The sequence below is a fragment of the Atta colombica genome, unplaced genomic scaffold (genome assembly GCF_001594045.1).
Source record: "Atta colombica isolate Treedump-2 unplaced genomic scaffold, Acol1.0 scaffold89, whole genome shotgun sequence".
Lineage (NCBI taxonomy): Eukaryota > Metazoa > Arthropoda > Insecta > Hymenoptera > Formicidae > Atta > Atta colombica.
In genome coordinates this window covers 1,530,358-1,556,154 of record NW_017259582.1, presented here as the reverse complement: position 1 = coordinate 1,556,154, position 25,797 = coordinate 1,530,358, and the positions used below count along the sequence as shown (strand labels likewise).

The 25,797-nt window shown below is 32.3% G+C and overlaps 1 protein-coding gene across 2 annotated transcripts in view; it reads left to right on the top strand.

Moving 5' to 3' along the window:
• LOC108693252 (nuclear pore complex protein Nup98-Nup96) overlaps nucleotides 1-25,797 on the top strand; it is a 43,935-nt gene that overhangs the window by 13,379 nt on the left and 4,759 nt on the right. For both annotated transcript variants that reach the window (XM_018202103.1, XM_018202104.1), the window contains exons 7-16: nucleotides 10,118-10,297; nucleotides 13,187-13,314; nucleotides 13,385-13,691; nucleotides 18,586-18,766; nucleotides 19,527-19,635; nucleotides 19,708-19,848; nucleotides 21,060-21,337; nucleotides 21,446-21,678; nucleotides 21,858-22,100; nucleotides 22,328-24,617. In XM_018202103.1, the coding sequence (XP_018057592.1) occupies nucleotides 10,118-10,297; nucleotides 13,187-13,314; nucleotides 13,385-13,691; nucleotides 18,586-18,766; nucleotides 19,527-19,635; nucleotides 19,708-19,848; nucleotides 21,060-21,337; nucleotides 21,446-21,678; nucleotides 21,858-22,100; nucleotides 22,328-24,617 (4,090 nt within the window). The remainder of the gene's footprint in view (nucleotides 1-10,117; nucleotides 10,298-13,186; nucleotides 13,315-13,384; nucleotides 13,692-18,585; nucleotides 18,767-19,526; nucleotides 19,636-19,707; nucleotides 19,849-21,059; nucleotides 21,338-21,445; nucleotides 21,679-21,857; nucleotides 22,101-22,327; nucleotides 24,618-25,797) is intronic.

Sequence of the window (25,797 nt, the reverse complement as noted above, 5' to 3'; positions counted from 1 at the left end):
ATATATATATATATATATACTATCCATACTACCCCTATAACCTATTTTTATACATAAGTACAAAAATATAAAATTATTTAATTTCACAAAAGCTCTCGTAATCAAAAACTATTTAGATGTAGGCATTTGAGAGCAAACGCAGTTAGATTTATATCTGTTCAATAAAATTGAATAAGTTTGTATAATATCTTTATTAAGATATTGAGATGATTGCCAATTTGAGTATTGATACCATCCTTAACAAGCTGTGTGACTTAAGATCCAAGTATAACATTGTAAGATCGCAAATAATGATAATATAAATTTAATAAAGTTCATATTTAGAATATTGTATTAATTTCCTTGTAAAAATATCTGCAGAGTATTTGCTTGTTAAGGATGGTATCAATACTCAAATTGGCAATCATTTTAACCCACCAACTAATGAAAATAGTAAAAAATGAGTGATATACGCTGAAGATGACTTAAAAAAAGTCGAAACGTTCATATTAATAATAAAGATATTATATAAACTTATTCAGTTTTATTGAACAGATATGCGCTAAATCTGCGTTTGCTCTCAAATGCTTACATCTATTAATATATTCCCCGTCCCAATCTCTTTTCGTCGATCCGTTTTATAATGTACCATTCTTTTCTTTGTGCCCAATCTACCAACTCTTTTCCTCCGTTTCCTATCATTTTGTCTTCTTTCTATTTCTTCTTCCTACTCAATACTAATTCGCCTGTTCTTACATTAAAATCTCCACCTATTTTACTATTACTATTTTCTCATTTTCCATGTCCCCTAGAATTCTTTCTAACTTTTCTTCTAAATTTTTTCAGCTCCCTCTATTGTATATCGATATTATTACAACCTTCTTCTTCCCTTATAATCGACATTACTATTCCTTCCTTATTTTTATATATCAAGTTCGATTCCTCTGCCCAGTTTTTCTTTACGTTTACTATAAATCTCCTTATAGCCTTGCCTCTTTTCTTTTCTCTATGTGCATATATATATTCCCATTTATGTGAACTAGGAAACCTCCCCTTAACTTTTTTCCACTCATTTTCTTCCAGCCATGTTTCACATAGGCTTATGAAATCAAACTTGCCTACATAGTTCCAAAAATCTTTATTCTTATTACTTACACCCGCAATGTTCTAAAACATATTTATAATATTTCCTCCTCTTTTATTTGCCTTCGAATTCTCTTCTTCTCGTGTATCTCTCTTAACTCTTCTCCTTCCACCTTCCCCTAAATTTTGTATACTTCCTTCTTGGCTTAACTTAAATTTTGTTTTTCTCTTATCATTTCCTTGATTTATCCCTTTCTTTCCTTTATCCCCATATTCCCTATTATTTTCTTTTTCTCTTTTCCTCCCTTCTCTCTATTTCTGCCCAAGTTTTTCAAATCCCTCTTATTTTCTCTCTCTCATATCCTATTTTTATATCCTCCTCTCCTTGTTTTCTTGTGCTTTCATTTATTTATTTATTCGAGTCTTCCTTTCTTCAAAACTTAAATCATTTTCGAAAAAGATTTTCCCTCTACTTTATTCTTGGTTCTTTTCACCTCTTTATTTCCTCATTATTCACTTTAATGAATACTGGTCCGCTCATCCTCCAGCTGATTATCTCTATATCTACCCCTATTTTCTCCTTTATAAATTTCTGAGTCCATTCTTTACCTTTTTCTATATCTTTATCTCCTTTCCAATTAATCTCCTTAATAGCAATATTGTATTTTCTTTTCTCTCGTTCTTTATCCATCATCAATTTCCGCACTGCTCCTATCTCTCTCTCACTTAATCTATCCATGCTTCCTTCTGACCACTCTCCGTTACATGGAACTATCTCTTTTGTCTCTTTACTATATTCCTCCCATTCTTCTCTAAGCCTTTTTTCCGCCTTCTCTTTTACCTTATTTTCTCTTTCTATTATTTTCTCTTTCTCCTAATCCTCTCCTCCTAAAATCTTGACCTTCAGACTTTCCATAATTATTTTTCTTTCCTCCTTTATATTTTCCTTGAAAGCTATTCTTTCCTCTCTCATTAATTTAACCTCCTGTTTAATCTTCTACTTCCTCTTTTCCTCCTCTCCTCTCTATCCTTTTCTCTGTCTCTTCATTTAATTTACCTTTTTCTTCCGTCTGTGCTCCTCTCTCTATCATCAACTTTCTCTGCTTGCTATCCACCACCTTTCTCTTCCCGGCCCTCTCCTCTTCCTAAGCTGCGTCTTTTGACGCCTCACCTTCCTTCTCTTTATCTCGTATAGAATAGTCCTATCACTACGAAATTCTTATCGTCTTTATTTGTGTCACTTCTATGCCGTATTCTACTTATCCGCACTTAATATCCTATTTTTCTCCTCTAATTACACTTCAGTACGCAATCTAATTCACCGCTAAATTCGCACACATGCATCCACTTTCGTGCCACTTAACCAAGGCTTACTATATTTTGTATACATGTCAATTAAAAGCTGTAATGCCCGTGTCACACTACGCATTAGAGATTGAGGATTGCGAATTAAAGATTAGAGTTCGACCAATCAGATAATTTTCATTTTATTCCGTTTTGTTCTGACTGAATTCTTAAATTCACAATTCTTAATCTCTAATGCGTAGTATGATACGGGCATAATACTTAATATGGGGTCTATAATAAAAATTATAGACGGTCCTGGGATCTTAAGTCATAAAAAATTAATCAATTACAGTTAAAAGGAGTTAAGGAGAATAATTGACTATGAAAGATTTATTTTTTATGATTTAAGACTTCACAACCGTCTCAATAACTCCTATTGTAGACCCCACATAAGTTGTGTCCGCCATTTTCTAACTAAAACTTATGACAATCTCTTACTATAGCGTCTTTAGGTAGTGCTAAATATACCCTTTATATAAATAATAAAAGTCGTAATAAGAAACAAGTAATATAAGCCTAGTGCTAGATGTTTTTGCCTAATTTTTTCTTTATTTCGAAAATATTATTTAATTAGAACATTTTTGACCATTTATCTGGTCATCTTCAGTATATAAAATTTCTTATAATCAATAAATTGACATTTACCGCAATTAGATGCATATACATACTTTAAAATCTCATATATTGTCAAAGATTTGTTTTAATCTGTGTTTCTAAATAGCATAGGTTTAGGGGATTCATATTATATTTATCTATAGTGTTATTTATCTTTAATTTTTGAGCGAATTTCTATAATTTTTGCGCTATAATTGAAAATATACTGTCGTTCTTTGTCTAGCATAGGAATGTTATAAGTACTAACTTTAAATGCAATTATTTCTTGAACATGCCTGGTTACCACTCTCAAAATTATGCGTATGTATAGAAATTATCTTCAAACAGTAAAAACTTCAAACAAATCTTAAGAAAAGTCATTTTGCGATACAATCACCTTAATGCGTATACTTTAATCTTGGAAAAAAATTTCAAATATGTAAAAAAGGAAAAAAGTAATCATTATACAAAAATTTAATAGTTAGTAAATGTTTAGTTGGTAATGCAGACTTTAGAATCCCCTTAATGCAGATCATAAATTGAAGATGCTTTAATAAAGGAAGCAGATTAACATATAAAGATATAATAATAAACGATTTATTAAAATCATACATATGAATACACAACAAAGAAGAATTTAAAGCTTTATAATGGTCGAAGCTGGATTTTAAATGCTTAAGGGGTTACACCACTTTGGACCCTTAAAAAGAAAATTATTTTTGGGAATTTTTTTGTGTAAAAAGGATAAAATAAATTAAAAATGTATAAAATTTATTATACAAAATTTATTATAAGTATATTGAAGTATACAAAAAGTTTTTTGATAATTTTTTTAAAGAAAATGATAGCACTACAATTGATTGAAATAGGCTGATTTTCAACGAGTGCCTAATCGGCGTAAACAAGATTATTATGAAACAGTTTGGTCTAAAATAAAAAACTAAAAATTTTTATTTTTTTATATAACATTTACTAAAGAAGTAAATTATATGATTTTCAGAAATAAGCACTTTTATGAAAATGATGAACATTTGATAAAAAAAACAATCTTTTTATCATAAAAATGTTAATAATAGTTTATAATTAATCATAAAATTGCTACGTACTTCTTTATATAATTAGCAAAAGAAGATTCTCTGAAAGTTATAAATCGAATGAAAACTAGAAGTTATGATGTACATCGATTGAAAATATCGTTTTGAGAAAACTACGTTTAAATCGTGAGGGAAAGTATTTCAAAGAATCAGTTGTAATTTTGTAAATACTTACCAGGTATGTAAATATGAAATCGGAATTTTTTTTATAGAAAATACACGTTTATTGCATGAGAATGATAAAAAATATTTTATTCGAAGTATCGCCCATCGGTAGCTATACATTTTTTCCATCTGTTTGACAATTTGTGGATGCCACGCCAAAAAAATTGTTGCTCTTTTGAGCCAAACCAGTCATCTAGCCACATCTTCGTAAGAAGTGAAGTGCTGCTGAGCAAGTGCGTGTCTCATCGATGCAAATAAGTGGTAATCGGACGGAGCCAAGTCTGGTGAGTAAGCCGCATGCGAAAGTATTTCCCAACCAAAGACCTCAATCGTTTCCTTGACCAGTTTTGCTATTTGTGTGATGGTGCATTATGAAGCAAAATCACTTTGTGTTGCCTTTTTTGATATTCCGGTCGTTTTTCATACAAAGCTTAATTCAAATTGATCATTTGTTGTCGGTAGTGTTCAGTATTAACGATTTCGCCAGGTTTTAGCAGCTCATAATAGATCACACTTTTCTGATCCCACCAAACACAGAGCATTGTCTTCCGTCCATAGCGATTTGGCCTTGCAGTCGATGTCGATGGTTCGCTTGGAGTTATCCATGATCTTTTACGCTTTCTCAAAATATATTCACTTTTCATCGCCAGTCACAATTCGATGGAGAAATGACTTTCTTTTGTATCTGGCGAGCAGCATTTCGCAAGTGGTTTTTCGGTTTTCCTGCTGTCTTTCATTCAGTTCATGTGGAATCCATTTTCCCATCTTCTGGATTTCTTCCCATTTTTCCCATGGATTTCAAATGTATGGAGACGGCTTCTCGTGTCACATTCAATTGATCCGCGAGTTGTTAAGTTTGAGTCATCCTCATCCAACAATGCTTGGAATTCGCTGTCTTCAAACTTTTTCCACGGTGATTTTCCACGTTTTTCGTTTCTCACGTTAAAATCGCCACTTTTTTAAACCACTCAAAGCACTGTGACCAAGGGCACCGTAAGCTTCGACAAACATTCGCTGCGATTCTGCAGCAGTTTTCTTCAAATGGTAAGAAAATCAATGCTGTCCGCAAATCGTAGTTTCCAGGCACAAAATTCGACATATTCAATTACAAACTATACTGTTGTATGAAACTTGTATTGTTGTGAGTTGAAAATTTTTGTCAGATGTCAGAACAAGGAAATGGCATCAATAGCGCCGTCTGACAACTATATTGACAGCTATGGCCATCTATTGGTAAATTCCGGTTTCATATTTACATACCTGGTAGAATTTTCCATTCTAGTGAAGTTATATTTTTACATGTATAACTATTATTTAAGCAAAAAAATTTTCGATTTTTTTCGAAGTGATGTGACCGCTTAAATAATTTCCATATGAATTTATATGTAGTGTGCGTTTGTGCGTGCGTGCATGTATACAGGGTCTCTTAAGTAAGGTCCGGGTCGCTTTGGGGGCGTAGAATGAATCAAAGGAAACGAAAAAGTCTTATACTGTTTTGAAATATCCGCTATAATTTTTGAATTAAAAAAGAAAACGTCTAAACCAATGCGGTTGTGCTGCGCGAATTCATAGCACAGTCCATCGCGCTTCACTCTATAATCATACGGCAGGAAGGGCGAAGAGAAGGATAACCCTTCGTTCCCCCTACGCGCGCGCGCCATCGCTATGAGACGCCATGGCTGAATTCGCGCGGCGCGGTTTCATCGCACATAGACGTTTTCTTTTTTAATTCAAAAACTAGTGAATATTTCAAAATGGTATAAGACGTTTTCACTTCCCTTGATCCATTCTATGCCCGCAATACAGACCGGATCTTACTTAAGAGACATCCTGTGCGTGTGTGCGTGCGTGCGTGCGTGCGTGTAAATTCATATGGAAATTATTTAAGCACCTAAAATCCAGCTTTGACCGTTACAAGCTTTAAGACTCCTGACTAGTCGCGGCGGCCATATTGAATCTTGACGTTAGAAGCGAGGAATGACACATTAATTTATGTTGTATGCCATTTGTAAATAAAAACAAATCCAAAAAAAAATGACGAGATCGCTTTAAAACACTTGTAAAAATGGGCGAAAATTATTCTTTCCTCCCTTGATAATCAATAAATGGTCATAAAAGGCACGTAAGCCTATACTCAAGCAGAAACACACGGTTCAACAGTTGTTGAAACGAGTGAAATATACGTTTTTACATACAAAATTCCAAGATAATTGTAGTTTCCGCCCATTTTTAGGATTTTCATAAGTATGAGATAAGTCATCAAAACGTCATTTTTCCACGCCTATAAATTCGGCCATTTATCGTGGTGCGGCGCTGTAACACACAAGCACAAGCCCATATCTGGGTGCTCACTTGCAGCGCATCCGAGAATGAACGAGAATAGCGCGTAGCTCTTTCTCACACTAGTCGCTTGTTTCAAACGACCGAAAATGCTTTCTCGCCAATCTCGGCCATTCGGCGATCCTCGATAAAAGGACGAGGAAGGTATTTTAAATAACTACTATAAATAAATAGTAAAATTGTACTTGTAATAGTAAACTTGTATAAGTTAAATTGTAGTGTATCCCTCCCATTAATCCAGAATAGTATAAATCATGTTAAAACGCAACAGTTTACAAGATATTGTTTATGATATTTTTTATGTGCACTATATAGTATACCCCTTCTTTATAAACTCGAGTAGGAAGTAGAAGTAAAATTTTACCGGAAAAAAATTATAAACCAGCATTTCTTTTCAAGAAAATTTCGAAAGGCCATCAGAAAAGAAATGCGTATGTTTGAGATTCGAGACTTGTAAAGAAAATATGCAAAAAAAAATCGAATAGTTGCAAAAAATATTTCACTTACAAAACGAAAGATATTAGTTGTATGAAAAAGAATTCGGTATAAAAAATGTAGCATATTTAAAATATCTACAAAATGAGACGTAGAATATTAAAATCAATCTATTAATTCAGAAAAAAAAATAAATATCGAAAAAGGCCTTTTTTTCACTCGATCTTTGTTCATTGAGATTTAAACTCCAAACTTTGAAATTTTCATAAAATGTAGCCCTTGTAATGAACAAATCTAGCTCTGAACGAACCTGAAATGTTCATTAGTTTTTGCAAAAAGCTGTTTGTTCATTAAAAACTTATTTGCGGAAAACTTAATTTCTTCATTTTTGAGCAGTCGCATAGTAATTTACAGGGGTGATTTTGTTTTCTTTAAGAATTGCATTATCATGTACCCTTAATAACAAAATGATTTTTTGCAGTTAAACAAAACTATTATAAAACAATTTTAAAAAGTGGGTATTTATTTCCGCTATTTGATATGATGCATATTAACGATAGAATTATTCCATTTTTTTGTATGGAAAAAGATATCCACTTTTTAAAATCGTTTTATAAAAAAAAAATGGAATAATTCCGTTAATATGCATCAAATTGCCGTGAAGCATGACATCTAACATTTTTCTACGAATTTAAAAAAAAAAGATTAGATCCTTCGATTATTAGGAGCCGAGATAATTTTTTTCAAAAAGTCACTGTGGCTCTAATTTTCAAGAGTTCCATCTGGCATCTATTTGTCAAGGAAAAATTGAATTTGCTATTAAAAAATTTCTCGAATTTTTTACTGCCGAAAAAATTTGTTTAAAATCATTGGAAAGTTGAAGAACGAACGAGGCAGTGTGCCGGAGTGAAGGAAGTCGGTGCATAGTCGAGTAGGAAAGATCGGCGATTCGCGCGTATCTGATTTCGTGCGTTAAAATTTGCTAAATTTACATTTTCTCAGCAATAAATTGATGTAGAAACATGATTTTTTTTTAATCTGGAGTAGTTCGACGAGATATAAACAAATAGCTTAATCAAATATTTCGCAAAGTAATTGTAATCATGAAATTTTTAGTTTTTTGTTTCTTAAATTTTTATTTTTTCGATTTATTACTAAAAAATCACGTTTGAATATGGAGTGCATGTTTGATTAACAAATTTAAGTCATATTAGTTATATTTCTTTATTTAATATACTGTAAAAAAATGTCTAAACTGTTGAATATAGTTGCAAAACATATTTTTCATGTAACTTAGTAGTTAATTTACTTTTATATTTGCGAAAGTTAGTGTTATATCTTTAACAGTTACATTAACATGGCAAATTATTAATTATTTGTTTACATATTTCATATACGCATCTGCAATTAAATTCATAAAAACAATTTTGTACTGATAATTCCGTACATTTAATTGTCCAATTGGACACTTTTTATAGCATATTAAATAAAGTAACATAGCTAATGAAACATAGCTAAACTAAATAAACTTCATAAATAAACTTCAAAAATTTCATAGTTACAATTCGAGATTTTTTTTAACGGCAAATTCAATTCTTCCTTGATAAATTGGTGCCAGACGAAAACTCTTAAAAATTAGAGTCACAGTGATTTTTTGAAAAAAAAAATGTATCTCGACTTCTAATAATTAAAGGATAATCTTTTTTTTTAAATTTGTAGAAAAATGTCAGCTGTCGAATGTTTCACACGGCTATTTGATAAGATGCATATTAACGGAATTATTCCATTTTTTTATACGGAAAAGGATTTTTAAAGTTGTTTTTAATAGTTTAACTGCAAAAATCTGTTATTAAGTGTACGTGATAGTGCAACTCTTGAAGAAGAAAAATCACCCCTGAATAAATTGAAGTGCGACTGCTTAAAAATGAAGAAATTAAATTTCCGACAGATAGGTTTTTAGTAAACAAATGGCTTTTTGCAAAAATTAATGAACATTCAGACTTGTTCAGGGCTAGATTTGTTCGTCATTACGAAGGCTACATTTTACGAGAATTTCAAAGGTTGCGTTTAAATCTCAATGAATACAGAGCAAGTGAAAAAAAGACTTGCTTCGATGTTTTTTATTTTTTTCCCACTGAATCAATAGATCGATTTTAATGTTTCACTTTCATTTTGTAGGTATTTCGAAAACCTACATTTTTTTATACGGATTTTTTTTCCAATCAATATCTTTCGTTTTATAAGCGAAAAATGTTCTTTTTGCAATTCAATTTTTTTTCGCATACTTTCTTCACAAGTCTTAAACATACGCATTTCTTTTTTGATAACCTTTCGAGATTTTCGTGAAAAGAAATGCTGGTTTATAATTTTTTTCCAGTAAGATTTTACTTCTACTTCCTACTCGAGTTGAAGGAGGGGTATATTATATAATGCGCATAAAAAATCGTTTTAACGTGATTTATACTATTGTGCATTAATGGGAGGGACACACTATTACTACAATTTATGAAAACTTATATGTTATTTAGAATGTCCCTGCCCTTTATTGATGCTTAAGGCCACTAATGGCCGAGAAAGCATATTTAGTTGCTTGAAACAACCGACTAGTATAAAAAGGAGTTCGCTGTCTCGTTCACTTTCGGCGCGTCGCAGGCGAACACACGGACATGGTCGCCTCGTGCTGTGTGGCTACCGGTTTCGCCAGACCGCCGTCTGATTCTGTGTCGCCACTGTCAACGCAGAGTTTTTGGCTGAGTAATTAGGAACCTTAAACTTTTCTTTGTATATAAAGACACACACACACACACACACACGTGCGCGCGCGCGCGCGCACACACACACACACACCACACTATACATATATGTATATAGATTGTATGTTGCACAGATATTTATATTGACTTATAAAAACCGAAATATTTAGATGATTTCTAGAAATAAATAATAATTCCTTTTTTAATTTACCTTTATTAATAATACAAATAGTCCTTATATATAAACAATGTTATGTATAATATTTATATAATATTTTTATTATATAAAACGGAAGAGATTTCTCTAATTTTTCTTATTTGTTGGAGGATTTGGATCAATGACTGGAGGATTTGGTACTACTAGCCAATCAGGATCAACTGGACTATTTGGCAAACCTATTAGTAATTTTGGGACACCAGCAACTACAACAACAAATAGTTTTGCATTCAATTCTACACCCACTACAAATTTGTTTGGTACTAATACTCAAACAAAGCCATTTGGTAGTAAGTTATTTTGTTTATCCATACACACATATACGCACATATACATATTTACATATACATATTTACATGTCATAAATTCTATCAATCTCTATTATACACGGTGAATTCGTTCACATGAAATATATAATGATGATTATATAATGATGAAAAATATATAATGGTGATTTTTTATGCTAAGAAAAATTTTTCTAGCAAAATGTATTTGTGCAACAGTTTTTAAATGAGAACAATTTAAAGCCTGAGTAGTCATCACGGCCATATTGGAATCGTGACGTCAGAAGCGAGAAATGACACATTAATTTATGTTGCATGCCATTTGTAAATAAAGACAATTTGGATAAATCTAGATTACGAGATCATTTTAAAATACTTGTAAAAATGAGTGAAAACTGTCTTTTCCTCCCTTAATAATCAATAAATGGTCGTAAAAAGCATGTAAAATGAGTCTATACTCGGGCAGAAACACGGTTCAAGCTGTTGAAACGAGTGAAATACGAGTGAAACGCTTTTAAGTACAAAATTCCAAGATGACTGAAATTTATGAAGAATAACTGTAGTTTCTACCCATTTTTAGGATAACTAAATAAGTATGAGACAAGTCACATTTTCACAATTAAACAAATAATAACAAAATGTCATGCAACATAAATTTCATCATCAAACCATCACTTTTCCTCGCTTATAAGTTCAGCTATTTATCGTAGTAAGGCGCTGTACACACACACACACACACACACACACACACACACACACACGCGCACCCACCCACACACACCCACACACACACACACGCACCCCCCCCCACACACACACACACACACACACACACACACAAGCACGAACCCATGTATATATTCTCATCTTCAGCGCGCCGAAAACACATGTACATTGGCTCGTGCTTGTGTGCGTTACTACCGATTTCGCCAGGCCGCCGTCTGATTCTGTGTCATCACCGTCACAGTTCTTAGCTGAGTACTCAGGAACCTTAAGAGGTAGGAAGAATTTGCGGATTATCATCGAGTCCACTGCTAAGAGCAATTTAAAATAATTATTTGAAGTTAATTGAAGATTACACGTGAATCAGGAATGCTGCGATATGTTTTACTATTTCTTTGAAAATTTTATTAACAAGTATGTATGACTATGATATATATATATATATATAAATATATATCATAATCATACATACTATCATATCGCTATTATTAATACATTAATAAGAGAATTTTCTATCCGAAACAACAACTGAAAATAAATTGGATAACATGCAATTTTTAAAAGAAGATCCTTATTCGTAGAACAAGAGATATCATTTGAAAAATTTTCTCTTATAAATCATATCTAAAATAATGATATTTAAAAATCTTTAAAACATGGATTCTTAATGGATGGACTAATGGATCGCGTTGATTTTTAGTGGGTCATAAAAAAACATTTTAAAACAAATTACATTTTGCGTCCTATACAAACTTGCGCTCACTAATTCTTTTACAATTTTGTGTGTTTCAATAATAATGTAAAAAGGTATTTTAATTGTACGGAAAATTGAATATGCTGAAATGAGCTTTTTACGATGAAATATGGAAATCTACTCAATGATATAGCTTATAATCTGATAAACAAAAGATGTAGATATCAAATTCAATAATAGATAGATTTTGAACTATGAATAATGATATCAAAGGTATAAAAAAAAAGAGAAAAAATTGCCAATAGAGAGTTAACATGGTTAACGATGCACAAAATTTTATTATTTATTCTGAACTAAAGTATCGACATTTCGATCAATGATTTCGGTGCCTTCTCAATACAAATTACATAAATGAAAATCTATTCCTAATACATAATATGAACAAATATTCTAGAGATAAGATAGTTACATACATTAGCAACGCATGATATTTTGCATAATGGTCTTGTACTACAAAGTCTGAGTTCTAAAAAGAAGTCTATTCTTAAAATATATCTCTTTTTACCTAATAATATCTACTATTGATTAACACTAAACCTAATGTTCATGACATTTTATTACTGAATTATAAACTACATCATATGTTAATTCGTCCGATCCAATTTTCCATACAATTGATAATTATCAATTATGATGAAGATATCAACTATGATATCTTTTGAAACTATGATATCTTTTGATACTATTTGATATCTACTGTTATCAAACTCGCCTGAAAATGATATCAATGTCAACGTTATCAATAATACAAATAATAACTTTCTTTACACTTATTATATATCCGAGAAATAATTTATAAAATTTTATAAATAAAAAATTTACAAATAGAAGAAATAGTGAGATATAGATAAAATTATATAAATAAAGTGATGCAAATAATCAATATATATTATAACGTTTGCCATTTTAAAAAGTGAGTTGCGATCCATGCAAGTTTTGTAAGTCTTATTTTAGAGAGATAATAAAATAGCATAAAGGCATATTAGTATTTATATGTAACTTAAATTGTTCTCATTTAAAAATTATTTTATCAAAGAAAAAAATTGCTTTTTTTTTACGCATAAATTATTATATTGTATTCTATATGTTCAAATTTTGAGCTGTATCTTGTATAATAAATATTCTCTAATTATCTTATATTTTAATATATTAATCATAGATGTTGATATGTGCTTATATTTTTATACATTAATGGAATCTATAAAATTAAAATATATATAGTAATTTGAAAAATATTGAAACATATATTACAATTTAAGGAACAAAAAACTCATGTAATATTTGAATAAATACATTTTTGTCTGTTTTCTTCAAATATTACATAATTTTTTGTGCATTATTTACTTATTATTTTATTAATAAAGTAGTAAGTGTGTAAAAATATATGTTTTTAATAAAGTATACAATTTTATTTATAGCAGCTGCCCCGACGCCGCTTTTTGGTACTAGCAGCACGAACCAAACTGCTGGAACAGGTTTTGGTAACATTAATACTGGACAAAATACAGGATTTGGATCTACATTTGGCTCCACACAATCTAATCAGGTAATATATAATACACACATTACATATTATATGTGTAAAAATCAAAATGATACTTATACTTTGTTTATAGAGTATTGGATTGTTCAATCAGAACAAGTCTGCTTTTAATATTCCATCGACATCGACTAGTACCGTCTTTACTGGTTTTGGTCAACCAGCTACAAATACCACACCATTATTTGGAAACAAAACTACTACTACAGGATTTGGAACAACATCTACGTTTGGTGCAACTGCGTCTTCCACATTCGGAACTAATACAGGTTTCAATTCTGGCTCTAATGCTGGATCTTCATTGTTTAACTCGTCTTTTAAACCGGCTGGCCAAACATCAGGGTTTTCCTTTGGAACTACACCTGCGTCTTCAAGTGGACTTGGTAATTATTCTTTTTTTTTAATACATGATTCAATTTACATATATTAACGTTAATGTTGCGTGTGTGTATATACGTGATATAATCATAAATGTATTAAAAAAATTTTGTGCGCATTTTTCTTAGATCAAAAAAAAAAGAGCTAATGTATAAACTATATGTATAAACATTATAATCACAAATTCGTTATCAAAATAATGAACACAAACAAGTTTGAAATAGGATGCTTTCATTTATGCAGTGGGTAGCGCATTCACTGCTTGCTCATCTGCACACCTAAATTTACTAAACGGACTTCTGCATGAATATAGCTACTCGTATTGGATCGTTTTTTTCAATAGAAAATCTGGAAAAGCTGAGCTGATTGAAAACTAAGATCCAGAGGCCCTATTTTTGAATAAATATCAATATTGCAAATAGCAATATTGATATTTATTCAAAATAATCATAATTCCGTATACAATCGATCAATCACAATTGAGAAACTGTCATTTTCATATGCGAAAATTATTCATATATAGGGCCTCAGTTTTACAACTCAAGGTTAACTATCCAATTTTAGCATTAGAAAGAGATGAGGAATAAATTGAATCTCGATTAAGAGTTAACTGTGAGTTGTAAAATTGAGCCTAAATAAAAAATCCGGAAATATTAAATAAATCCCAAAATTATAAAATTATAAAATTTATTTATAAAAAATTTAATCTTATGTGTGTTGATATTTTCAATCTACATCCAAAAGGTATGATTTTTATGATTTTAATCTAATCGTAAATACAAATTAGCAAATTTCATACCTTTTCATTATATATTTTACGTTGCATTATTTTCACTTTCACTTAGGATCGATTTCAACAAGTTGTTCTTAACTTTTTTTAATATTTTAATAAAATTCATTTTTAGTAATACAATTTCGACTATTATAACTGGCGATATTATGAACAGCAAGATATCCAATCTGCGAAAATTACAAAGCGGTTTGTTGTTCGCAATACTGCGAGCAAAGCATCCCAGTAGGTACCTTGTTCAGTAACTTGTTAAGACAGTAACGCTTTTTATATCATAAAATATCTGCGCAATGATGTCATTACTGTCTTAACGAGTTACAGAATAAGGTACCAGGGACGGAATTCTGTAATTCGTTATGTAGTCATTATCTGTTCAACGACAGTTGCGCAGATATTTTACATAGTAGTTATGAATACATAACGAGTTACAGAATACTGGGTAACTCGTTTTCAGAGATCACCCCCTCCCACCCCTTTTATACTCAAGTAAGAGAAACTATTTTATGTGAAGAATTGCATTAAAAAATGTTGATTACAGCAAATATTTATTATATAGATATTTTAAGAAAAAAATGTTTATTTTATAATTATAAATATTTATATTTATATATTTTTTTAAACATTTATTAAATTTCATTTATGTTAGATTATTATTTTTTAATATTATTTGTATTATATAAATATACATACCAGGTATGTAAATATGAAACCGGAATTTTTTAATAGAAAATACACGTTTATTGCATGAAAATGATAAAAAATATTTTATTCGAAGTATTGCCCATCGGTAGCTATACATTTTTTCCACCTGTTTGACAATTTGTGGATGCCACACCAAAAAAATTGTTGCTCTTTTGAGCCAAATCAGTCATCTAGCCATTTTCGTACATCTTCGTAAGAAGTGAAGCGCTGCTGAGCAAGTGCGTGTCCCATCGATGCAAATAAGTGGACGGAGCCAAGTCTGGTGAGTAAGCCGTATTTTCCAACCAAATGCCTCAATCGTTTCCTTGACCAGTTTTGCTGTGTATGATAGTTATCATGAAGCAAAATCACTTTGTGTTGCCTTTTTTGATATTCCGGTAATTTTTCACACAAAGCTTAATTCAAATTGATCATTTGTTGTCGATAGCGTTCAGTATTAACGGTTTCGCCAGGTTTTAGCAGCTCATAATAGATCACACTTTTCTGATCCCACCAAACACAGAGCATTGTCTTCCGTCCATAGCGATTTGGCCTTGCAATCGATGTCGATGGTTCGCCTGGAGTTATCCATGATCTTTTACGCTTTCTCAAAATATATCCACGAATTCTCAAAAGATATCCACTTTTCATCGCCAGTCACAATTCGATGGAGAAATGACTTTCTTTTGTACCTGGCGAACAGCATTTCGCAAGTGGTTTTTCGGTTTTCCTGCTGTCTTTCATTCAGTTCATGTGGAACCCATCTTCTGGATTTCTTCCCATCTTTCCCATGGATTTCAAACGTATGGAGACGGTTTCTCGTGTCACATTCAATTGATCCGCGAGTTGTTAAATTTGAGTCATCCTCATCCAACAATGCTTGCAATTCGCTGTCTTCAAACTTTTTCCACGGTGATTTTCCACGTTCTTCGTTTCTCACGTTAAAATCGCCACTTTTGAATTTTTTAAACCACTCAAAGCACTGTGACCAAGAGCACCGTATGCTTCGACAAGCATTCGCTGCGATTCTGCAATAGTTTTCTTCAAATGGTAAGAAAATCAATGCTGTCCGCAAATCGTAGTTTCCAGACACAAAATTCGACATATTCAATGCTATTACAAACTATACTGTTGTATGAAACTTGTATTGTTGTGAGTTGAAAGTCTTTGTCAGATGTCAGAACAAGGAAATGGCTGCCGTCTGATAGTAACTATATTGACAGCTATGGCCACCTATTTGTAAATTCCGTTTATATTTACATATCTGATATATTTTATATCATATTATTGAATTTTACACTATATCAGAATGTGAAATTCAATTTCCTTTGATTCATTTTTCATTCCCCGCCGACTCTTGCGAATTTTCTTATTCTGCGTTACCAGTAAAGCATGTTCCTGTCCATAGGCAGATAGACAACCCAACTTAGACTCGATTGTTCCACCTTTTAATAATCTTATTTGTTGGGTAAGTAGTAAGATTAACCAATCACATGCGCGGACTGCCAGATAAAATTTATTAACAAGTAGAACAATCAGCCCTTACTGTGTAGACAGAAGCAATGTACAACCTATACATGTGTATATCCAATATATGTTCAAAACCATAATCTTTAATTTTTAATCTTGCGATTTGCGATCCGTGTTCTGCATTTTATGTAGATCGGATTTAAGCCCGATTGCACCAACGTTACTTTGATTTTAAGCAAGGCTTAAAACTTTCTGTCTCGCTTTAAAACGAGAGAGTTTTAAGTCTTGCTTAAAGTCAAAGTAATATTAGTGCAACCGGATTTTAGGGCTGTCGCAGACAAAAATTTCTGTAATAGTAATCTTAAGATGTGAATTTAAGCCGGTGATCTAATCAGAATACTGCTTTAACGGAAATAAAAATAGCAGTAAACTTATCCATAAGGCAAGTTTCCGGTTGAAATTCATCTTATTGTAAGATTATGAATAAGTTTATTATTATTTTCATTTCTGTTAAAATACGTAGACCTAAAGCAATATCCTGATCGGTTTAAGTTTACGTCTTACGGTCACTGTTGCGGAATTTCATTTACGACAGTCGTTACTGCTCTATCTGTATAATTAAGTTAGAAGACTTAAAAGGATTCGCACACTTTTCGTAATAGTAAGCGTAAGACGTAAAAATTAGTTATCACAGACAAGAATTTTCAAAAACTTTCAGCTCTGATTGGCTAAATCGGTACGTCTTATGATTACCCTAAGGCTATTGCGAATTATATGGAAGGCTTAAGGCCTATTTGAATATTTATTTTGAATTGATACGATACTATATAAGAGTTGTGAATAAGCGAAGCCTCTCCAAGGAGTTTATCACTGGATCCTTGGATCCTTTTTTGTGTGATACTGTAACTCTTTGTAATCTTTTGTACTGATCGGAAATCCAAGAAGAAGAATGTAATAATGAAAATAGGAGAAACAACTTCCAATGATAACCTTGGCATTACATCATCATGACCTTAATATAAAATTTAATAAAAATCAAAAGATCATGATCCTTAATAACATTAAAAAGATTGTGATTGTTAGTCGGACAATGCTAAAGTCGGCGATTTTGTAACTTTTGAGCTTCATAACTCAAAGTACTTAATGTTAGCTTTTGTTATAGCTTTTGTTATAACGCTTTGAAAAATTCTTAAAGTCAGCTACAAAGATATACAATAAAAATAGGAATTTATTTAAAAAATTCAAATTAGTTTTTATGTGACTTTTAGTGCTATTCAGCAAGCGACACAATATAACACAGTGATCATATCATCTTTGTTTAACAAACAACAAGAATGCTTCATTCTGTTACACTGATTACATTTACATGGATCATGATCATTTTTCAGAAGAATAGCTATTAGCCAATAGCTATTGGTCATAACTGCGAATATTATTAAACCTGATTAAGGATGTCTGTGTAAACGTATGAGAGCAAGTGTGATAGAATAGACAGCGCACTGATCTGCTATGCTAGAGATCCCGGGTTTGATTTCCGAAAACTAAAATATTTTCATATACTCGTTTTTCTCTCGGAAGGAAGTGGCAATCCATCGCCACTTATCCTTCTCTAAATAAAAACTTTATCGTTCGGAATTGACATTGAACCATAGGTCCCATATGAACTATGTACCAGCGTGCGCACCACAGGCATAAAAGAGAAGACCACACTCAGACGAGCAACAGGACTAAAAAATATAAACGTAGTCATCTGTGTCTCTTACTGAAAGACACTTTTTAATAACGCTATTTAAGGCCTACTAACATGCTATCTAACATATTTCTAAATCTTTTATCTAGAACATATGCATTTTTCGAAAAACGAGTCTAATACAGTCGCTTTATTATAGCCTATATATGAAAATGTGTGCGAATGTGTATATAATATATGTACATATAATATGTGTATATGTATATAGGCACAAGTACTGGTTTAAATTTGAGCGGTGGTTCTTCATTATTTGGGCAAAAGTCAGGCAGTTTGTTTGGAAATGCTGGAAATAATACAACGTTTAACACTTCCGGAACATTTGGTTCTTCTACTTTTGGAACGACTTCTAATATGATATCTGGAACAGGAATGAGTTCGCTCAGCGGAGGGTAATGCAATATTTATGCTCTAATTTTATTAAAGATCGTTTTACAATTGCGTGAACATAATCGTGGTTACAAAGTGTCGTAAGGTAAACTAATATTATCAATTGTAAAATATGTTGTGAAAGATGGTTTAATTTCATCTTTTATAACTACGATGATGTAAAGTATAAAAGTTAATTAATCCGAGTGCTATTATGCACGTGTTCATATCACCAGCATTTTTTTGTTGATAACATAACAACTCATCATGTCAAATTTTTTATTGCATTGTTTTTGGTTATATTATAATATATCATGGAATATAAACGAAGAGAATATTGTTCTGAGAAATATTCAATTTGAAGATGAAAGTTCAAACTGATTTGTCATAATCAAATTACATATCTTTAATCTCTATTTTAAGTCTGATTTTTTATTTTCTAGTTAATTTGTGATTAGACTTAATCTGATGTTTTATCCAATCTTCATCTGTGATGATGTTATAGGTAAAGTTCATTGGGTGAAACATCAGGTTAAATTTAACTCACCCTGATAGCTTAACTTATCTGTTAACCAGTAATGAAAAATTGGACCTTAGATTAGTCTGTTATATATTTACTATATCTCCTATATTACTACTCCCATTCTTATGTTTATGTAATTATAGAACGGCTTTTATTCTTTTTCATTAATATCTCTAATTTTATTAATTTCTATTAAAAGCTTGTTTAGTTATTTAGATATTTAATAATTAGATTGAATAAGTATTATAAATTTATCTTAGAGTGGCAAACCAAACTAAAACAAACGGTTCAGTACCAGTACATCAGCAAATTTTGGCTCTCGTTTCTGCACCATTCGGTGATTCACCATTATTGAAGAATCTTTTACCAGTAAGTACTTTGTCGATTTTAAATAATTATCCTGAAAGAAGTATTGTAATTTGATTATGTGTATCTTTATAGGCATCTGGGAAGACTGAAGAACTTTTAAAACCTACAAATCCAGCATCGAAAATATTGAACAATCCACAATATAGAGTTACTGCAAATAATAAATCTCCGAAAATTAAAGCTAGAGTTGTCAGTTCTACACAACTATCTAAGGTAAATGAGGGGATTAAAAAACAATTTTGATCCTCAAATTATACCTGAATAGATTTTAAAAAATCATTGTTGGATAAATCCTCAAATAACAGAAAATAACAATCATTTCTCTGAGAAGTGATGGAAATATTGCTAGAATGGCTTAGCAAAAATAGTATTATTCACATTTATGAATAATTGGAAAATTATAATTTTAGCCAGAAATATAAGTACATTTAAAGATCGTAGACTATTTTAAGCCAAAATGCATCGTATAATCCGCCTAACATCCCGTGACAAATTAGGATCCCATAATTCATCATTCCTGTGGTATTTATTGATATTGAACTCTACTTCATGTGCGTGCGCATGCGCTTATGATGTAGATAAAATGGGAATGAATTTACATTTCATCTGTTTTCGTCCAGAATCTGATAATGATTTTTCTTCAAAATAACTATTGAAAAATTGATCACGAAAATATTTTTTTGAAATCGAGCTCTTTATCAAAATTTTTCGATGAAGCTCAATTTTAAGAAAATATCTCGATCTCTCAATTTCTTAATAGTTATTTTAAAGAAAAATCATTATTGTACATCAGATTATGATAAAAATGTAAATGAAATGGAAATTCACACTTTATCTGTATTACATGCGCGCGCGCGCACATACGCACACATATACACACACACACAGAGAGAGAGAGAGAGAGAGGGGGGGGGTCAATAAATGCCGGGAACAGGAAGACGAACTGTGAAGTCCTTATCTCTGCCAAGGGATTCTATCTCCGGATTCTACCTCCACGTAACCATCCTAGATAGTGCTAAAGTGATTCGAGATTTTTTGCATATAGAATGTACTTACATCTTTGGCTAAAATTATGATTTTGCAATTAATAATATATATGAGAATAATAATTAATAGAGAATTAATAATATATATGAGAATTGGTACTTTTTACTATATTTAAGGCATTCTAGCATGTTTCTACTACTTCTCGTTTGTTTGTTATTTTTGATTCGAAAAAACGATTGTTATTTTCTATGTTTTGAAGATTTAAACATTTTTCAAGATTCATTCGGGTATAATTTGAAAACTAGAACACCTCTTTTAATACTTTCTTTTATTAAGTTAGTGTTAAATATGGAAAAAATATTATTGTTATAAAATATTTCTTTTAAATCATTATTAAATGGAATACTAAATTATTATTTTACGAAATGCCTTTCCAGAAATCTTTGTTTGATGGTCTCGAAGAAGAGGATCCCGTGATAACTGAGGCTTTTCAACCTCGGCCAAGTGCAAAACGTTTAGTATTACGACCGAAATTAGCGACAAATTCTTCGGTTCAATCTCCCACAGAAAATATGGAATCCGTGACAAATGATACCGCAGATGATAGGACAGATACAAATATAATACACAGTAACAATATTGAAGTTAATGACAAAGAAAATCATAGCCAAGATAATAATCAATTTGCGAATGACCAACGATCATCTGCATCTTGGTAATGCAAAATATATTTTTCGGATCTTCATATCTCGAATTTGTTTTTTAAATTAATACAAACATAAAAAAAAATAAATTTGAATATCTTTAAATGTAATTTATATAGGTTGAAGTCGACACTTCCGCGGAAGAATAAAATTTCAAATGATGAATTGCTTGAGGGGCAGCAATCACCCTTTTCTGGAATAAATGTATCCGAAGAGGTGAATAATACAGTGGTCGAATTAAGAACACAAAATAATATATCAAATCATTTAGACCCAATTAATTTGATCGAAGTGCCACTAAATTCTACTTTTGATGAAAAAAATTCTGTGAATCTTACCATGCAAAGTGCAGGTAAACTATTAAATAATTAATAAATTATATTGTTTATTCATTTACTATTTAATATGATTATAAAATGGTATAGATTTATGTATATAGTTAATTTTCAAAGTAACTAAACAAATTTTTTTCAAAGACATGAGAGATTCTTTTATATGTTATTTAAAATTTTTGTTCTATAATTTTCCAAGAATCCGGCCAGGAAACGGATGAAAATTCATTTTCGATGTTACAATCAAACTGGTCTATGAACATGGCTAAAGTTACATTACGACGAGCAGGCTATTATACTATTCCATCGCTCGATAAACTAGACGATTTTGTTTGCGGCGAGACGTGCATCGTACCGAACTTTACCATCGGTCGCGAAGGTTATGGCAACGTATACTTTCCGGATTCGTTTGATGTTTATGGCTTGAATCTTGATGAAATCGGTAATTTGCATAAATATATTAATTAATATATTAATATATTAACTTTTTATAAATATTTTGTAATATATTGCGTTGTATTTTTCAATTTCACTATAATTAAATATTCTACTGCAACTATACTATATGTTTATATATTATGATATATTATGTATATAAGCATCTTTCTTTGGAAGAAGAATTATATTTACATATTATGTGTGATTGGTATACCATTATTGCCATTACAGTACATTTTCGTCATAAAGAGGTGATTATTTATCCCGACGATGAGAAAAAGCCACTAGTGGGACAAGGTCTGAATCGAAAGGCACAGGTCACTTTAGATAAGGTATGGCCGCATGACAAGTCGCTGCATGAGCCGATTATGGATCCACAGCGACTCGCCGCGATGAACTACGAAGGGAAATTACGTAGAGTATCTGCGAAGCATGACACCCGTTTCCTCGAGTATCGACCGGAGACGGGCTCATGGGTATTCAAGGTCGATCACTTTTCCAAGTATGGTCTCAGTGATTCAGACGAGGATGACAGTCAGATTCCGTCAACTTCAGAAGCAAAGAAATTGAAGGGATTCTCCACGGCCATACAAAAGGGCAAACTTGTTGATCCATCGTCGATGATAAATAAGGAAATGATCAATGGAGCGATCAACGGAACGCTTGACGGTACGAAGATCGGAAACAGCAAGCATCTGAGTATGATTGAGAGCAATTTTTTAAGAAAGGTTCCAATTAACCATTTTGCCTACAGCGATCACAATTACGAGGAACGAGGAATGATCGTCAGTCCAGTCGAGGAAACTCCACTTAGCTGTTCTGGCTTTGTTTCTAGAGATTATAATTACGAAAAACGAATGACCATTAGTCCGATCGGTGATAACGCTCGTGTAACCGGTACAGACAGTCATAAATTGCAACTTATGAAAGCAAGCTTTTTCGATGTAAATGATGAAGATATAAACGACAAAACAAGCAATGGTATATTTTCTTCTGTACAGAAAACCTTGACAAATTATTTCCCAGATGTTACAGAAACCAAGAACAATGAAGTTTCATACAACGCGACTTTACGAGCGACTCTTATCGCAAACAAAGCACTATCTGCGTGTCCGGAAAACGGATTTTATACGTCGAGTAGAAAATCACATTTATCTTGTATCGGTGTCAAAGACAAACAGTTTATTGAGAAAACTATTCCACCACCTGTGATTACACCAGTGACAAACGTATTGAAGTATCACTATGAAGTTGTTCCGCTTGAAGAGTCCAGGTTGAATAAGTTGCGATTTCGTTGCGTTGCCGACACTGGTATATATATGGGCAGGACGTTTCGACCGAGTTGGGGTGCCGGTCTGACATTGTTATCTTTGAGCACGCAGGAACAAGCAATCAAGATGCAACTAAGGAACACATTTAGTCAATTAAGCCATTACGTCTCTGGTCGTCTGTCAGATGATGTCTCATCGACTGTAATTGTTCAACGTTTACAAATCGTAGGTGGTGACAAGTATGACATGAAGATGTTCAAGGATAGTATAGAATGTCACTTGAGAATCCAACTGGATCACTGTGTGATGAGTCATGAGGGAGACTGTCCCACGTTTGACGTAATGCCTGACAGTGTGAACGAAGCGTTGCGATTACATTGTACGCTAGCGCAGGATTTTGTTGAAAAGGAACAAAGACCAAGCGAGGATGTCAATGATGAACAGATGCAGTGTGGCAGTGCCACCGAAAGATCATATCGTCAGTACGCAAGTATCGTGTGGACTTTATGCGTAGCACTTTGGGGAAATTACATCGATCAAGACACAGCTAATAACGCCAATGAGGAACACTATAACGTCATAGTGAGAAGAGAAGCCGTAGGTGAGTGGTTAAGGAATGTGGTCCAGAAAACAATCGAACAAGAGATCAAAAACATCGACATTGTAACTAAGAATTCTCATGAGAAAATAATATTGTCGCTACTTTCTGCTTGCAAACTGGAAGATGCTTGTCAGGAAGCACGGAAGGCCGGAGACCACTGTCTAGCATTACTGATGGCGCAATTACGAAGTGGTGCGACAGTCAAGAAACTGATTAAGCAACAACTCGCGTTATGGCAGGAAACCAATGTAGATGAAAATCTCACAATTGATCGTCTAAAGCTATTCATGTTGATTGCGGGCGAACCGCTTATCTCTAGCAAACACGGCACTATTAATGTGTGCGAGGATCTGGACTGGAAACGGGCATTTGCCATTCATCTATGGTATTTGTCACCACCGACTTCCTCAATCACTGATGCCTTAGATCTCTATGAAACATCTTTCAATACAATGGAAGCTCAAGCGTACGCGGCAATTCCTGAACCTGAATATAGAGAGAACGATTACGATGCCGAGTTAAATAACGGCAAACGAATACACGATCTCTGTTTTCAACTTTTAAAATTGTACTGCACGGGAAATCATGATTTGGGCGAACTTCTGAATCCACTGTCATATACCGCCAATCCTTTGGATTACAGATTGAGGTAATTTCATATTATAGCGATATCCTATAGTAGAAATAGTAGAAATATAGTAGAAATATAGATAATATATAAAATCGATAATATAACAGACATATATAAAATCGAGATAACATCAAAGCTATATATATAATCTATTTTTTTTTATTTAATTATAAATATTTATTTTTATTTTTACACAAATTCGTATGTGTATGCATAAAAACATAAAAGCATGCACGAATTAATTTGCAGATGATAATGTGTAAATAACACTGTTTAACAAAAAAAAAATACAAGAACAGTAAAATACAAGAAAGTAATCATTTCCCATTTTTTTAGGTTGAATATAACTTTGTTTATTAAATTCCTCTACCAAATTACAATTTTAAGAAAAACTGCTTTTTATGTGGATTCTTTTACACATTTAGTAACTTCGAAATTTAATTAAAATAAAATATTGTTAGGATCAAAATGTTTAAATGCAATCCTCTAAATTCATTCCAAGACATACAGGGTGCGTCATCAAAATCCGGACAAATTTCAATTTAAATTTTCGGCTATATTGTGCCTCCACCAGAGGTTGTTGTTGACGTCTGAGAAATGCCTGATGCTTCTAGTAAACAGTCATATTCTCAAAATGGCCGCGATATTGAAACCAAGTGCGGAGTATATAAGAGCGATCATCGAAGGCCTTCGCGCTGGACGCTCAGCAATAATTCGATTCTTTGGTTATCCGAGATCAACCGTTTATGACGTTGTGGCAAAATATTTAAAACAGTCCAACGAAGGTTCCAGTATGCCAGCAAAGAAAAGTCACTCGAAAGAACGCATCGCGAGGACGCCCGCAATCATTGAAAGGATCAAACGCTGATTTCGAATGACTCAGCGTTCTGATGAATGTAATGAAACCGTGGATAGAAATTGTGGCGTCCGGAAGGCTATATGTTTTTCAGCAGGACGGTGCATTGGCTCATGAGTTATTTGATTCAAAATTGGTTCTCAGACAACGTCGATATGTTTTGGAATTCTGGCCTCCCAACAGCCCAGATTTAAATCTCTTGGACAGTAATCTATTATGTATGAAGCGTAGTTGAAAAAGTCACAAACAAGTCTCGGCATCTCAATGTGATATAAAGACCACTATTGAGGCAAAATTCGTCGGCATGGACAACACTACATTACAGCGTGGGAACGCTTCAGA